Raw genomic sequence first — 16,963 nt, 5'->3', positions numbered from 1 at the left:
ATATAAATAGAATATAGAATAGAGAAGAGAATATAGAATAGAGAAGAGAATATAGAATAGAGAAGAGAATATAGAATAGAGAAGAGAATATAGAATAGAATACAACAGAATAGAGCATAGAACGGAATAGAAAAGAGAATAGAATAGAATAGAATTAGAAGAGGGGATAGGATTGGATAGAATTAGAATTCCTTATTGACCAAGTGGGATCGGACACAAGAAGGGATTTGTCTCCGGGGCAGAAAGCTCACCACGTAAACATAAATAGCAAGGGATGGGTCTTCTTGGGATTAGGGTTAAAGGTTAGGAAATACCACAGGAATTCCACGCACCTTTGCGGCCGTAAGTCGAGGACCGCCTGGACTTACCCCCCTCGAGAGACCACCAGCTTGGCCTTCACTTTGTAGGAGACGATGATCCCCAGAACCTCCTTGTTGGCGCCTTCTCTCAACCTGGGACAGGAAAGGAAAGGATTATTCGCCTCAGGAACAAATAAAAAAAGGAAAAATCGGTCAAATATGAGAACTTTCCTCCCTTTTTTCGCAGCCTTTCTCTTTCCGTCCGTTCCCAGAAAATCTGCCCAAGGCCGGTCCTCGACTTACAACCGTTCATTTAAGTAGCGACGACGGTACTGAGGAGAGGGACGGGGCTGTTTTCCACACTTACGTCTGCTGCAGTCATGTGATGCTCGGCAACGGACTCACATTTATGACGGTCGCGACAAGCGAAGCCGATGGGGGAAGCCAGATTCTCTTAACAGCCGCGTTGGCACTTTAACAACGGCAGGGATTCACTTAAACGGTTGCGGCAAGAAAGGTCGTTAAAAAAGAGGCTGAGAGGCACTTAACGACTGCCTCGCTTAGCAACGAAAGCTTTCGGTTCCATTGTGATTGTAAGTCGAGGACCCCCTGTATAGAAAGCTCTTCTGGCTAAAGGATTCTGGGAGTTGAAGTCCCAGACATGTTGACTGGGGAATTCTGGGAGTTGAAGTCCATATATGTTGGCTAAGCCAAGGGATCCCGTAAACCAGGTAAAGGCCATCCAAACGGACCCTCCCAACGGCCCCCGGGGGGAAAGAGTCACTCACAGGGTGCTGGAAGCCAAATTGGTGTCTTCGTGTTTCAGCTTCCCGTCCAAAGCCAGCCCGCGCTTTTCCCGGTTGTTGGCCAGGAAAGGGGTCAAGGTGTAGACTTTGCAGAAAGTCGAGCTGGGGGCCACCACATCGCTGCAGGGAAGGGGCAGAAGAGAGCAGGGGAGAGGCTGGATAATACAAGCTCAGTGCTGTCCTTGGCGGCTTTAATTTCTCCGCAGGAATTCAAAACGGAATGGTTGCGGATTGTATAAGGTCTCCTGCCTTGGGAAGGGGGCTGGAGCAGAAGACCTCCTTGTCTGTCTGTCTATCATGTATTATCTAATATACCATCCATCCATCCATCCATCCATCCATCATCTATTACCTATTATCCACCCATCCATCCACCCATCTGTCTATCTAATTGTCTATCATCTAACATCTATCCATCCATCTATTATCTACTTACTTACCTATCTGTCCATCTGTCCATCATCTATGTATCATCTATCATTCATCCATCCATCCCTCCCTCGCTCTCTCTCTGTCTATCATCTGTATCTATCTATCTATCTATCTATCTATCTATCTATCTATCTATCTATCTATCTATCTATCTATCTATCATCTATCTATCCATCCATCCATCCATCCATCCATCCACCCATCCATCCATTATCTATCTGGCTGGCTATCATGTATTATCTAACATCCATCATCCATCTGTCTATCTGTCCATCCATATCTATCTATCTATCTATCTATCTATCTATCTATCTATCTATCTATCTATCTATCTATCTATCTATCTATCTATCTATCTATCTATCCATCCATCCATCCATCCATCCATCCATCCATCCATCCATCCATCCATCCATCCATCCATCCATCCATCCATCTATCTATCTATCTATCTATCTATCTATCTATCTATCTATCTATATCTATCATCCATCCATCTATCCATCCATCCATCCATCCATCCATCCATCCATCCATCCATCTATCTATCTATATCTATCATCCATCCATCCATCCATCCATTATCTGTCTGTCTGGCTATCATGTATTATCTATCACCTATCATCTACCATCCATCTGTCTGTCTGTCCATCCATCCATATCTATCTATCTATCTATCTATCTATCTATCTATCTATCTATCTATCTATCTATCTATCTATCTATCTATCATCCATCCATCCATCCATCCATCTATTATCTACCTACTTATCTATCTGTCCATCCATATCTATCTATCTATCTATCTATCTATCTATCTATCTATCTATCTATCTATCTATCTAATCTATCCATCCATCCATCTATCATCTATCTTCTATCTATCTTATCTATCAATCATCTATCTTATCTATCTTCTATCTATCTATCTATCTATCTATCTATCTATCTATCCATCCATCCATCCATCCATCCCCTCCATCCCTCCCTCCCTCCCTCCCTCCATCCATCCATCTATCAAAACCTGTAAATTGTTTCACAACTGGAATATTTTTTGCGGTTTTGGAACAAAACTCAGGTCAGGGAGGGTGGATTAGGTAGTGCGTACAGGGTGGGCTCATTTCAGATTTTAATCTGCACTTTCTAAACTGATTCTCCAACCAAACTGCAGCTGTTTTTATTGTCTACTCTGGAGTTTTACAATGCAAGTTTCCAATTAGAAAAAGAATGTCTTTGTGGGCATAAATATGCATATATCAGAGAAAGGAGCAGGCAGAGTGTTCCTTTTTAGAGGGAAATGCTGGCAGAACAAAATCTTAATGGGGGGAAAAGCATAATAATTAGAGACGGACAAGAAAGGTTATTGCAAATTATTGCAGGAAGAGCACGCGAGATGCTTAAGCCTGGAAAAATGCAAAACAAGTTCTAATAAGTTATACCACGCGATGCGTGTTGGGGAAGGAAGGATCAGTGAGAATGACAACACCACACAAAGGACACAAAGCGCATCACTCACACGATTTGCTCCCTCCAATGTCATCCTCACATTTCCTGCTTTATGTCCATCTCGACTTACAACCATGATTGTGGAGCTTAATCTTGGTTGCAACTCAAAAGACCCCCTGTATGCAGTCATCCTTCTCCAAAGTGTCCACAGATCTTGTATGTTCTTGCATATGTGACCATCCTTGTGTGTTCTGACCCCCCTCGTCCCACACCAACACATACTCCGAGCCAAAGATAAGTTACGGCATTGAATTAACAGACAGACAGGTCCTTGGCAGCAATCCAGGACAGATAAGGCTTGGCAGCAATCCAGCCTGCCAAGCTCACAATAATGTTCTCCAACAATAGTTCCTGCGTTGACTTCTGCAAAAGGGGCGTGTGCACAAGCAGTCCTTTTTATAGTCTGGAGAAGAGCCTAATTACCACCGGCTGAGTGCAATTACCTCCTGTAACTGCGCAACTGTTCCTGACGCCTATTAGCTCTCCGGTGCCGGGCATCCAGGAACAGCTCCCTTGGCTCCTCGCCACTGCTGATGTCCGGATCACACTCCCTTGTCTCCTCTCCACTGGTCCAAGGCTCAGGTGCCTCCTGGTGGCCAACCAGCCTCTCTGCGCCCTGCTCGGAGTTGGAACCCTGTCCAGGGTCCTCCACATCCTCCAGAGCTGACTCATAGGGCCCCTCGCTGTCGGAGTCTGGTGGCAGCTCCAACGGCGCCTGCTGGGCCACAACACTTGTGTATCTAATCACCAATTCTTTGTGTGCCTCATTATACTTGGCCAATAAAGAATATTCTCTCCCCTCCTCTCCTCCCTTTCCTTCTCTTCTCCTCTCCACTTCATTCCATTCCATTCTATTCTAATTCCCACTTCCACTCCACTCCATTCCATTCAGAAGGCAGTAACCTCAGGTGGGCCTTGGCAAGGCAGAAGCTGTGCCCACCGGTTGGGTACTCACTCGGTTTCCTCCACGGCCACCGGACACTTATACTGGGCAGTGTTGAACAGGCAGATGTCGGCATACTGGCGAACTGGAAAGGAAGCAGGAAGAGGAAGAGACACATTTGGGGGGTGCCAAGGGGGTTCTGGGCCATCTGGCTGAGCCATGTCCATGGAGCTACCCTGGGCTATCGGTGTGGTCAAAAAGGGCAAGATGGCAGCCTGGATGATGTCATGGAGGTGCCCTCCCTTTTTTAAAATTAAGAAAAATGGGCAGAACTTTGATCACACCACTATGGTCCCATCTGGCCTTATTTGACCTTACCCCAAGGATGCCCCTCCTTTGGGCAACATCCTGAACCTGGGGGTGGGTGGATGGGTGGGAGGGAGGGGAATGAAAGAAAATAGGGAATAAAATGGAAATAAAATTACTTTTGTAACAGGGGGAGAGGAGAAGAAGGAGAGAGGGAAGGAAGGAAAGAGAGAGAGAGATGAGGAAAGGAATGGAGGGGAGGAAGAAGGAGGCGGGGGGGGAAGGGAGAGAGAGGAGGGAAAGGGGAAGAAAAAAAGGAGAGAAGGGGAGGAGGGAGAGGGAAGGAAAGGGGACCAGGAGAGGAGAGAGAGGAAGTGAGGAGAGGAGGAAAGGAAAGAAGGGAGGGGAGAGGAGGAAGAAAAGAAGAGAGGTGTTGAAAGAAATGTCCTTCAAGAGGGAAGGGGAGGGGAGAGGAGAGGGGGAAAGGAAGAAGGAAGAAAAGGAGAGAGGGAAGGAAGGAAAGGAAAGAGGGGAGGGGAGAGGAGAGGAGGAAAGGAAGAAGGAAAAAAGGAGAGAGGGAAGGAAGGAAAGGAAAGAGGGAAGGGGAGGGGAGAGGAGAGGGGGAAAGGAAGAAGGAAGAAAAGGAGAGAGGGAAGGAAGGAAAGGAAAGAGGGACGGGGAGGGGAGAGGAGGAAAGGAAGAAGGAAAAAAAGGAGAGAGGGAAGGAAGGAAAGCAAAGAGGGGAGGGGAGAGGAGGAAAGGAAGAAGGAAAAAAGGAGAGAGGGAAGGAAGGAAAGAGGGGAGGGGAGAGGAGAGGAGGAAAGGAAGAAGGAAGAAAAGGAGGGAAGGAAGGAAAGGAAAGAGGGGAGGGGAGAGGAGAGGAGGAAAGGAAAGGAAGAAGGAAAAAAAGGAGAGAGGGAAGGAAGGAAAGGAAGGAGGGACGGGGAGGGGAGAGGAGAGGAGGAAAGAAAGAAGGAAAAAAAGGAGAGAGGGAAGGAAGGAAAGGAAAGAGGGGAGGGAAGAGGAGAAGAGAAGAGGAAAGGAAGAAGGAAAAAAGGAGAGAGGGAAGGAAGGAAAGGAAAGAGGGAAAGGGAGGGGAGAAGAGAGAACTGAGAAGAGAAGAGAGAGAAGGATGGAAAAGAAAAGAAGGAGAATAGAATAGAATAAGGAATATAGAATAGAATATAAATATAGAAGAATAGAGTAGAGAGAAGGGAAAAGAAGAGAAGGCAATAGAATGGAATGGAGGGGAGGAAAGAGGAAAGGAGAAGGGAAGGGAGGAGAGAAGAGAAGAACTATGTAGCTCCACAGACATATTTTGTTTAACATGCATGTTTTAAAAGCGTAAAATATGTATGTAAACAAAGCGCACTTAAAAACAGGACCCTTCCCACGCCTTCCCGTGTCCCACCTGACCTTTGCTTCAGAGCCTGGACTCCAAAGTCCTCTGGATTTGATATCCCTCCCTCCCTCCCTCCCTCTTCCTGCCCTTCCCTCCAGGGACCCAAAGGACAAAAATAGCTTTTTGATGGCCTCATGCCATCCCCCAGACTCCCAATCCTGGACAGCCAAGCTCCATGCCACCGCCCCCAAAAAACTCTGCAAAACCTTTCTGCCTCCCGCTCTGCCTGGAGGAGGTCCAGATCCTCGTCGGCGGAGGGGACGGACACCCTGCCTTCTCTCCTTGATGCCACCCCCCTGCCCCCGAGGCCAAGGCAAGAGACCCTTCCTCAATACCTGAGATTTTAATCTTCTTGACCATCTTGTTGGTGTTGTTGGTCACGTGGACGTTAACGTTGATGGGTTCCCCGTGGTAATAGATCTGTGGGGAAGAGAGCATTGAAACCGGACCTCTCTGGTTGGGTCAGAAGTGGGATTCAAATAACATCCAAAATTTAAATCAGAGTCCAAGGCAAAGTATTCCTCCAGAAAGGAATAGGACTACAGGCCTGGAACCAGAAATAGGTTTATTAGGCGTACTAGACCCAGAGATATAGAATAGAATAGCAGAGTTGGAAGGGACCTTGGAGGTCTTCTAGTCCAACCCACTGCCTAGGCAGGAAACCCTACACCACTTCAGACCAATGGCCATCCAACTTCTTCTTAAAAGACTTCCAGTGTTGGGGCATTCACAACTTCTGGAGGCAACTTCTGTTCCACTGATTAATTGTTCTAACTGTTAGGAAGTTTCTCCTCCGTTCTAAGTTGCTTCTCTCCTTGATTAGTTTCCACCCATTGCTTCTTGTTCCGCCCTCAGGTGCCTTGGAGAATAGTTTGACTCCCTCTTCTTTGTGGCAACCCCTGAGATACTGGAAGGAAGGAAGGAAGGAAGGAAGGAAGGAAGGAAGGAAGGTGGGAAGGAAGGAAGGAAGGAAGGAAGGAGAGAAGGAAGGAAGGAAGATGGGAAGGAAGGAAGCAGAGAAGAAATGGAGGGAGGGAGGAAGCAAGGAGAGAAGGAAGGAAGGAGAGGAGGGAAGGGAGGAGAGAAGGCAGGGAGGAGAGAAGGAAGGGAGGAGAGAAGGAAGGATCTCTCCTTGGTTAGTTTCCACCCATTGCTTCTTGTTTCACCCTCAGGTGCCTTGGAGAATAGTTTGACTCCCTCTTCTTTGGGGAAACCCCTGAGATACTGGAAGGAAGGAAGGTGGGAAGGAAGGAGGGAAAGAGAGAAGGAAGGCTCTCTCCTTGATTAGTTTCCACCCATTGCTTCTTGTTCCACCCTCAGGTGCCTTGGAGAATAGTTTGACTCCCTCTTCTTTGTGGCAACCCCTGAGATATCGGAAGGCTGCTATCATGTCTCCCCTAGTCCTTCTTTTCATTAAACTAGACACACCCCAGTTCCTTGGGATAAGAAATATCAATACATAATTTTGCACATGCTAACCGTTGCTAGGATCGCCTTTGTGCAAAATTGGAAATAAAGAAACTACCCCCCCCCACCCTCAGGTGATAGGGTAATAAGGAAGATGCTCAAATGTGCTGAAATGGACAGGATGACCACAGAGTTAAAAGAAAGGGAAGAGTTGGATGGTTATAAAATTTGGAGTAGACTGTACAAGTGGCTAGGACAGTGTTTCTCAACCTTGGCCACTTGAAGATGTCCGGACTTCAACTTCCAGAATTCCCCAGCCAGCATTCGCTGCAAAACCTTTCTGCTATGCTGGCTGGGGGATTCTGGGAGTTGAAGTCCACAGGACTTCAAGTCACCAAGGTTGAGAAACACTGTTCTACACGTTTGACAAATAAATCAATAGGACAAATAGCTCAAGGACCTCTTTATCCAGCGATGCTTCTAAGTGGAGGGGTTTGTCGGACATGAGGAATTGCCGGGTGGTCTCGGCCATAGGCTGCGGGCCAGGCCGCTCGGGCGCATACTGGACTTTCCGGATAACCAGGCGCACGGAGTTCCTGCACCAGCAATTGGGGACAAGACAGACAACAACACAATACAAAGTGTTTACCCCAGCCTTCCCCTTCCAAACTCCCCAAACAGATATACCAGTATATAGGTAGTCCTTGATTTACGACTACATTTGAGCCTTAAATTCAATGAGCCGAGGTGGCGCAGTGGTTAGGGGTGCAGCACTGCAGGCCACTTCAGCTGACTGTTATCTGCAGTTCGGCTGTTCAAATCTCACCGGCTCAAAGGTTGACTCAGCCTTCCATCCTTCCGAGGTGGGTGAAATGAGGACCCGGATTGTTGTTGGGGGGCAATATGCTGACTCTGTAAACCGCTTAGAGAGGGCTGAAAGCCCTATGAAGCGGTATATAAGTCTAACTGCTGTTGCTATTGCTATATTAAATTCATGTTACAGAGTGAAACATTTGTTAAGTGAGTTGGTTGTTAAGTGAGTCTGCCCCATTTTACAACTTTTTCTTGCCACAGTTGTTAAGTGAGTCACTGCAGCTGTTAAATACAGGTCGTCCTCAACGTACAACACTCAGTTTAGTGACAGTTCAAAGTTACGACGGCTCTGGAAAAAAAGTGACTTAGGACCACATTTCACACTTACGACCGTAGCACAATCCTCCTGGTCGCAAAATGGAAACGCTTGGCAACTAAGTTCATATTTGTGACGATCACAACGTCCCAGGATCACGTGATTCCCCTGGTTGTGACCTTCAGTCAAGGGGGAAAGCCGGATTTGCTTAACGACCGTGTTACTCACTTAACAAATGCAACGATTCGCTTAACCACTGTGGCAAGAAAAAGCCGCAAAATGCGGCAAACTCACTTAACAAATGCTTCACTCCGCAACATACATTTTGGGCTCAATTGTGGTCGTAAGTCGAGGACTGCCTGTAAATTATCTGGTCGTTAAGCAAATCTGGCTTCCGCCTTGACTTTGCTCGTCAGAAGGTCGCAAAAGCTCTTCTCACAGAGTCAAGGACACTTTGCCCTGCATCTGGAGGGGTGTGACTGGGAGTTTTGGACGGAACATGTGACGAACTCGAACTTTCTTTTGGGTGCGGAAAAACCTGGAAACTTTCAGATTCGGGTTTCCCCAGATGTGCCAATGTGACATCTCTAATAAAATGGAACTTTGAGGACACTCAAGCAGAGTTTGGAGTCTTCTTTCCTTGGGGGTCGTTACTTGGAACACTGACATTAACCCGAATCCTTTTTAAAAACTCCGTCAGCATCCGGGATGCTGTCCGGGATCTTCAGCCCCGAATGTCGATCCAAATCCGGGCGGCGAAAAGACTCAGGGAAAACGGACGGATTCCTGGCTTGTGTCAATTCCTAAAGTGGTCATTGTGTGAGAAGGGGGGGGATTAGTGAGAAGTATGCATTCCACACAAACTTTCCGCGAACGTCAGATCTCAGATTTACTGCAGCAGGCTCGGGAGAGGGGTGCACCTCATTGGGAAATGTGATTTATGACACAGACTGAGGGGAAGGGAAGGAAGGTCAGCTATAACTCAAACGAAGCTTAGCTCTGACTGCAAAAAGGCCTAATGGGGGCTCCTAAGAAATGACAGGTTTTGCATTGAAACTTGGCTTGATACTCATGAATCAATTAGGGCATTTTTAGGAAACCCGACAGCTTGTTTTCAAGGTTTGAGAAAGGCTGATCTAGAGGAAGACTTGGAGCTCCCACAGGCCGCCTTGCTTCTATCAACAACCGAAGCCACAGAAATCCGTGCCACTCTCCGCGGCCTCCGCAGCTTCCACCACGGCTTGGGAAGGCGAGTAGATGGTCTCGACGGAGAAGGCCGATCTGTCCCCTACGGCTTCCTCCATCTCTTCTCTTCCTCCATCTTCCCTGAGTCTTTGCACCGCCCTGGTTCGGGTCGACGTTGGGGCTCAGGACCCCAGCCAGCACCCTGAGGTTTGGGGTAGCTGGTAAAGTATTTTTTAAGAGAGATTCGGGTTAACGTCAGGGGTTCCAAATAGCATCCAAAATTAAATCAGAGTCCGGTTATTGCTCAGAGTTCCACTTTATGAAGAGAGCCATGTTGGCACATCTGGGGAAACCCGAATCGGAAAGCTTCCCGGTTTTCCACACCCAGTTATAAATTAAAGATCTTCCCCCCACACCCACCAGCCCATCCCATGGTCCCATCTTCCACTGCCATGCTGGCAGCTTCCACCCATCCAGTTCCGGTCAGGTGCAGAGGTGCAAAGACAAAGGATGACCTTGGCTTTCTAGAAAGAATGTTGTTATGGCTGCATATCATCTAACCCTCTCCCATTTTCCCACCATAGAAAGTAGGCAGGCCTGAAGTCCAAAGAGAAAAGATGTCTTGCAGGCATTACAACCAGGTTACAACAGGTTGGGGGCGACCAGTTGGGCTAGCCTACCTCTTGTGAATCTTCTCCTCCAAATTCTCCGCGCAGAAGGCTTTGACCTCGTAGTCCACGCCGCAAGCCTAAAAGCAAGAATTGGCCAGATGTGAAGCGAGGCTACAGCGGGTCAGACTAGAAGACCTCTAAGCTCCCACCCAACCCTACAACGCTAGGACATCAGAACCGCTTCACTACGAAACCCCTTCTTTTGAGGGGACCACGAGCAGTACAGATAGCCCTCGGCTTACAACCATGATTGGGATCAGCATTTCGGTCGCTAAGTGAGCCATGCCCGATTTTTGCAACATTTTTGCCACAGTTGTTAAGCCAACCCGCCCCAGTTGTTAAGCGAGTCAGCGAATCCGGCTTCCCCACACTGACTTCGCTTGTCGGCTGGGAAGGTCACAAAATGGGGATCGGAAGATGCTGAAAACATCGCTAATATGTGGTGATTGCCCAGGGCCCAAATTTTGATCACATGGTTGCGAGGCTCCTGTGACGGTTGTAAGTGCGAGGAATGGCTTTAAGTCATTTTTTGAGTGTTGTTGTAAGTTGGAATGGCCACTAAATAGATGGTCGTAAGTTGAGGACTACCTGAATAATCTTTCACCCTAAAGATGAAAGCTCCTCTAGTTTTACTCTTCATCAATAAAAATTGGTAATTCCTTCCTTCCTTCTTTTTCTGGCTCTCTTTCTTCTTCCTTCTTTCCTTCCCTTTCTTTCCTTCCTCCTTCCCATCTGTCCTTCACCTTTCTTTCTTTCTTTCTTTCTTTCTTTCTTTCTTTCTTTCTTTCCTTCCTTCCTTCCTTTTTTCTTTCTTTCTTTCTTTCTTTCTTTCTTTCTTTCTTTCTTTCTTTCTTTCTTTCTCTGTCTCTCTTTCTTCTTCCTTCTTTCCTTCCTTGCTTCCCTTTCCTTTCTTTCCTTCTTCCTTCCCCTCTGTCCTTCCTCTTATTTTCTTTCTTTCTTTCTTTCTTTCTTTCTTTCTTTCTTTCTTTCTTTCTTTCTCTCTCTCTCTTTCTTCTTCCTCTTCCTCCCTCCCTCCTTTCTGTCCTCCCTCCCTCCTTTTCTTCCTTCCTTCCTTCTTTCCTTCCTTCCTTTCCCTTTCTCTCTTCTTCCTTCTTTCTTTCCTTGCTTTTCTTCCCTTCTGTCCTTCCTTCCTTCCTTCCTTCCTTCCTTCCTTCCTTCCTTCCTTTCTTTCTCTCTCTCTTTCTTCTTCCTCTTCCTCCCTCCCTCCTTTCTGTCCTCCCTCCCTCCTTTTCTTCCTTCCTTCTTTCCTTCCTTCCTTTCCCTTTCTCTCTTCTTCTTTCTTTCCTTGCTTTCCTTCCCTTCTGTCCTTCCCCTTTCTTTCTTTCTTTCTTTCTTTCTTTCTTTCTTTCTTTCTTTCTTTCTTTCTTTCTTCCTTTCTTCCTTCCTTCCTTTCTTTCTTTCTCTTTCTTTCTCTCTCTCTCCCCCCCTCCTTCTTCTCCCCCTGGATTCAGGGGGTGACTCAGGCAGTGACAGACAGAAATTTAGGATGTGCAGCCAACTTTCTTATTCACTCTCCCTCCCTCCCTTCCCCCCCCTCTCTTCCTTTTTCTTTCTTTAAGTTTCTGCTGTGGGCTCAGCGGCTTCTCATCCGACTGCCTGCCTAGCCTGCCTCTCTTCCTTCTGTCTCCCAAGGTTGTTCCCACCGCCCATTACGCAAGCAATATTTGTGCAGCTTTTCGAAGGCCTCTGAAGCAACCCAGGGCGTTGCTAGCCCCTTCTCCCCCACCCCAATCTAGTTCTAGGGATACTCTATCTACTGTGACCCCCCCTCTCCCTCCCCAGCTGCCCCTTTCTTACCTTCCCGGTGTCCTCTGGGCCAGGCTGCAGCGTCACGGAGCAGGGGAGGTTGGGAGGGATCTGCAGAAAACAGACGCAAAGAGAAGAATCAAAACACCCCTCGGGAGACACCGGGAATCTTTTTGGGGCACCGAGGGACCAAGCAGGACATGCGTACATAAATGTGCACTGCCTGGGGCGCCGAAAAGCCCAAGACCAGCTGGCCGGTGCGCATGGGTTTCCAGCACGCGCACGTGTGCTGGCCAGTTGATCTTCATGCGCACTAGAGCACTGGAGACCCAAAGACAAGCTGACTGGTGCGCGCATGACTGTTTTTTGGCTGGTTTGGGGGCCAATTTTCGGGCCAAGGTCCCTTCCAGCTCATTCTATTCTACCACGTTTAGATTCTCCACCTTATCCAAAGTAGCCTCACTACCAAGACTGCGCGGACGGCAACCGGAGGCCGGAAGGAGAGCCGAGGGAAGTACCTCGAAAGTGAAGGGATACGCTTGCTCCCCCAGCTTCTTCACCAGCCGTTCCTGCAGCCTCGTCAGCGGCTTCTTCTCTTCGGCCACTGGAGGGAAAGCCTGGACATTGGAGACGAAGAGGTCCTTGCGGAAGGTGAGGCCCAGCACGTCCAGATCCTCGCGGCCGTAACGGAAAGCGCAGGTCAACGTCACGAAAACTGGGGGGGAGAAACAAGATGCCCGAAATCAACAGAGGGACAAAGGTCAGGGGAGGGGGACCGGGCAGAATTTGATTCCGAGACCCACGGGAGGAAACACCCAAGTTTAAGAAGAAGAAGAAAAACTCAAACGGTCAAGGAAGAACACCTGGCAGGGCCTTCTTGGTGGTGGCTCCCTTCCTTTTGCAACGTCATTCCCCCAGGAATGAGATTGCCCCCGCCCCTCCCTCCCCCATCTCATTGCTTTTCTGTTGTCCAGGGAATTGTTGCCTTTGTTGAGCTAGTCATTATGGTCGTTAAGTGAATCCGGCTCCCCTCCCCCATCCCCCCATGCACAATTGGGCCCCAAATTTATTATTATTATTATTATTATTATTATTATTATTATTATTATTATTATTATTATTTATTTTATCAATTTCATATATACATTCACAATTATATGATCTCATAACTGTTATTAATAATATGTATTTATAACAATTTTTTCCCTACAGTTGACAATATACTTGAAGATTGCTTTCTTAACATCCCATAGATTCATCTTATCTTACAACGGTCCTACTTCTTCTTCCCTCCCTCCCTCTTTCCTTCCCTCGTTTCTTCTCTCCTACTCTCCTTCCTTCCCTCCTTCCTTCCCTCCCTCTTTCCCCCTTCCCTCCTTCTTTCCCTCCTTCCTTCCTTCCCTCCTTTCTTCTCTCCTTCCTTTCCTCCTTCCTTTCCCTTCCTTCTCTCCTACATTCCCTCCTTCCTTCCCTCCTTTCTTCTCTCCTTCTCTCCTTCCTTCCCTTCTTTCTTCTCTCTGTCCTTCCTTCCCTCCTTGCTTCCCTCCCTCCTTCCCACCCCCTTTCTTCTCTTTCTTCTCTCCTTCCTTCCTTCCTCCTCTCCTTTCCCTTCTCTCCTTCCCCTTCCTCCCCTTTACCCTTTCCCTCTTCTTCCCATTCCTCCCCTCTTTCCTACTCTTACATTCCCTCCCATTCTTCCTCTGCCTTTCCCTTTCTCCTATTCCTCTCCTTTCTCCTCTCCTTCCTATCTTTCCTTCTACTCCTCCCTCCATCCACTCTAACCGTTGTTGTGTTTACATATTCTCCTCTACAGGGGATGACCTGGTTCTCTTTCTTTCCCCCCCCCCCTTATTTGAAAGTTATATAAAAAAAGGCAAGATTTACAAAATACAAGATACAAAAATAGATAAAGCTCTTTACATATTTTCATCTCCCATTGCTCATCTCGCCTTACCTAGTATGAAACTAGGTTGCTAATTCCATGCAGGTAGTTATAACGGATTTCCTATCAGCTTTTCAAGTTTTTCCAACGTTGTGGTCTAATGGTATTATCGAATGGCCCAAAATTCATGTTGCAGAGTGAAACATTTGCTAAGTGAGTTTGCCCCCTTCTGCGATTTTTTTCTTGCCACGGTGTGGCTAAGCGAATCGTTGCATTTGCTAAGTGAGTAACATGGTCGTTAAGCGAATCTTGCCTTCCCCCCTTGAATTTGCTCGTCAGTAAGTCGCAAAGGGGGGATCACGTGACTCTGACGGGACACTGCGGCCGTCATAAATGCGAATCATTTGCCAAGCATCTAAATTTTGAAATGAGGGACCCTGAGAAGGCTGCAACAGGGCGGAAAACCACCATAAGTCGCATTTTTTTCCAGCGCCGTCGTAACTTTGAACGGCCGCTAAATGGGCTGTCGGAAGCCGAGGACGTCCTGGAGGTTTCCTTCTTGGAAACTGGAGAGGTGACAATTTCCTAAGCCAAATCAACGTTTGCTTTGAAGTTTTTTTGTAGCGCTGATGATCAAATTAAATGTGATTTTCCCAAATTGACCCTTTTTTCGTAGCGAGTCGCCACACTTTTATCAGAGGGCTCTTAAAAAAAAAATGGCTTTAATTTAAATGCTCTTCCGATTCGGTGACTTGTTGTGATAAAAGTAAGCCAAGACGGACCCTAGATTTTGCTACCGGAAGCAATCATGTGGCTTAAAGTTCGTAGAGGTTCTCTGGCCAAGGTGGCACAGTGGTTAGGGTGCAGTACTGAAGGCCACTTCAGCTGACTGTTATCTGCAGTTCGGCGGTTCAAATCTCACTGGCTCAAGGTTGACTCAGCCTTCCATCCTTCCGAGGTGGGTAAGATGAGGACCCGGATTGTTGTTGGGGGCAATATGCCGACTCTGTAAACCGCTTAGAGAGGGCTGAAAGCCCTATGAAGCGGTATATAAGTCTAACTGCTATTGCTATTCAGGCTATGGATCTCCCAAAGGGGCCTTTTCAAGAGGTAACTGGATTTTCTGTTTTTTTTTTTCTTTTGAAGACATTTCGCTCCTCATCCCAGAAGCTTCTTCAGCTCTGACTGGATGGTGGGGAAGGGAAGGATTTATATTCCTTGCAGACAGCTGGTCATTTGCATCCTTTTAGAGGGTCCTTGAGGCCACTTGGAGGTTTTATCTGTGTCCTCAGAGTCCCCTGAGTGGTGCAAATGGTTCCTGTAGTCTGCAATTTCTCTCTCTGGAAATCCATTCCTTTTCCCACCCCATTTCCAAGGGTCTTCACCCCAAATTATATAGCTAAAAAGTCTGTAGAGATTCTTCTTCATCCAGATCACGGTTGTCCCAAAGGTGCTTTTTTTTTCCAAGAGGCAACTGGGCTTCCTTGTTTTCCTTTGAAGACATTTCTCTTCTCATCCAAGAAGCTTCTTCAGCTCTGACTGGATGGTGGGGAAATGGAAGGATTGATGCTCCTTGCAGACAGCTGGTCATTTGGACCCTTTGAGAGGGTCCTTGAGGCCACTTGGAGGTTTTATCTGTGTCCTCAGGGTCACCTGAGTGGTGCAAATGGTTCCTGTAGTCTGCAATTTTTCCCCTTCTGGAAATCCACTCCTGCTCCCACCCCATTCCAAGGGTCTTCACCCCAAATTGTGTAGCTCAAAGTGTGTAAATCACGCGGCTTGTTTTTGGGTCCAACCTCCTGAGGTGGAAGTGAGAGTGTTTTAAATGGTGAATTTTGAAGTGGGATTTTTAACATGGCCCGTTGCCACTGTGTGAGAGTTGGGTTGCTGGATAAATTTAAGAATAAATCATCAATTATTTTACCTTTCCGCTCTTTTAAGTATTCTGGGTCCACCAACACGACACCATCTGCAGAAAGAAGATATATGAGAGCAAACTGGAAGTAAAGTTAGTTCTTGACTTCCCCCTTCCTTCTCCTTTCTCCTTCCTTCCTCCCTTCCCTCCCTCCTTCCCTTTTCTTCTTTTCCCTTCCCTCTTGCTTCTCCTTCCTTCCTTTTCCTTCTTTCCATTTCTTCTTTTTTCTTCCCTTCCTTCTCCTCTCTTTCCTTCCTTCCTTTTCTTATTTTCCTTTCCTCTTCCTTCTCCTCTTTTTCCTTTCCTCTTCCTTCTCCTTTCTCCTTCCTTCTTTTATTCCTTCCTTTTCTTCTTTTTTTCCTTCCCTTTTCCTTCTCCTTTCTCCTTCCTTCCTTTTTCTTCCTTTCCTTCTTTTTCCTTCCCTTTTCTTCTCCTTTCTTCTTCCTTCCTTTTCCTTCCTTCCTTCCTTCCTTTTCTTCTTTTTCCTTCCCTTTTCCTTTCTCCTTCCTTCCTTCCTTCCTTTCTTCTTTTTCTTCTTTTTCCTTCCCTCTTCCTTCTCCTTTCTCCTTCTTTTCCTTCCTTCCCTTCTTTTTCCTTCCCTTTTCTTCTCCTTTCTTCTTCCTTCCTTCCTTTTCCTTCCTTCCTTTTCTTTTTCCTTCCCTCTTCCTTCTCCTTCCTCCTTCCTTCCTTTTCCTTCCTTCCTTCCTTTCTTTTCTTCTTTTTCATTCCCTTTTCCTTTCTCCTTCCTCCCTTTTCCTTCCTTCCTTCCTTCCTTCCTTCCTTCCTTCCTTCCTTCCTTCCTTCCTTCCTTCCTTCCTTTTCTTCTTTTTCCTTCCCTCTTCATTCTCCTTCCCTTCCCCTCCTTTTTCCTTCCTTGCTCTCTTCCCATCTTCCCTTCTTCTTCTTCATCTTTCCTCTTTCCCTTCCTCCTTTCCTGTCCCTTCTCCCATGCCCAAATGAAAAAGGAGAAACATTTCTCCTTTTGTTTTTTTTTTAGTTTGTTTCGACAGCCCTCTGCCAGCAAAAATGGGGTGCAGGGGGCCATGGGCGGTCCCCCACGCCCCATTTTTTTTACTGGCAGAGAGCTGCAGGAGTCTGTCACGTCCAAAAACTGGAGCTCAATTTTCGCTGGTAGAGGCACTGCAGGATGGTCCTTTATTGTTTCCAGCCTGGCCTTCAGTTTGACCCCCCTGGCCTTGATCCCTATGGATTTCCCCTCCCAGGCCTGAAACGTCACCCGCCCTGGATCACCTTCAAGGCAGGGCACCCCTTCCTCTGGAAATGCCCCCCCCCTCATTCAGCTCAGCTTCGGATCCAAGTGGGGAGCATCCTTCCTCTCTGTCCACAAATTCTGATCTCGGTTACTGGATGGA

At 47.1% G+C, this 16,963-nt stretch overlaps 1 protein-coding gene across 2 annotated transcripts in view; it reads right to left on the bottom strand.

Moving 5' to 3' along the window:
• Nucleotides 1-16,963, bottom strand: part of ARRB1 (arrestin beta 1) — a 58,663-nt gene that overhangs the window by 5,321 nt on the left and 36,379 nt on the right. For both annotated transcript variants that reach the window (XM_087720949.1, XM_087720950.1), the window contains exons 4-12: nucleotides 15,600-15,644; nucleotides 12,312-12,508; nucleotides 11,845-11,904; nucleotides 10,036-10,103; nucleotides 7,502-7,637; nucleotides 5,970-6,054; nucleotides 3,999-4,071; nucleotides 1,088-1,225; nucleotides 369-452 (exon numbers count right to left, since the gene is read on the bottom strand). In XM_087720949.1, the coding sequence (XP_087577075.1) occupies nucleotides 369-452; nucleotides 1,088-1,225; nucleotides 3,999-4,071; nucleotides 5,970-6,054; nucleotides 7,502-7,637; nucleotides 10,036-10,103; nucleotides 11,845-11,904; nucleotides 12,312-12,508; nucleotides 15,600-15,644 (886 nt within the window). The remainder of the gene's footprint in view (nucleotides 1-368; nucleotides 453-1,087; nucleotides 1,226-3,998; nucleotides 4,072-5,969; nucleotides 6,055-7,501; nucleotides 7,638-10,035; nucleotides 10,104-11,844; nucleotides 11,905-12,311; nucleotides 12,509-15,599; nucleotides 15,645-16,963) is intronic.

This window comes from Thamnophis sirtalis, unplaced genomic scaffold (genome assembly GCF_051295495.1).
Source record: "Thamnophis sirtalis isolate CommonGarterSnake01/CBP01778 unplaced genomic scaffold, rThaSir2_p1.2 scaffold_8, whole genome shotgun sequence".
Lineage (NCBI taxonomy): Eukaryota > Metazoa > Chordata > Lepidosauria > Squamata > Natricidae > Thamnophis > Thamnophis sirtalis.
This window is presented reverse-complemented; position numbering and strand designations above follow the sequence as displayed.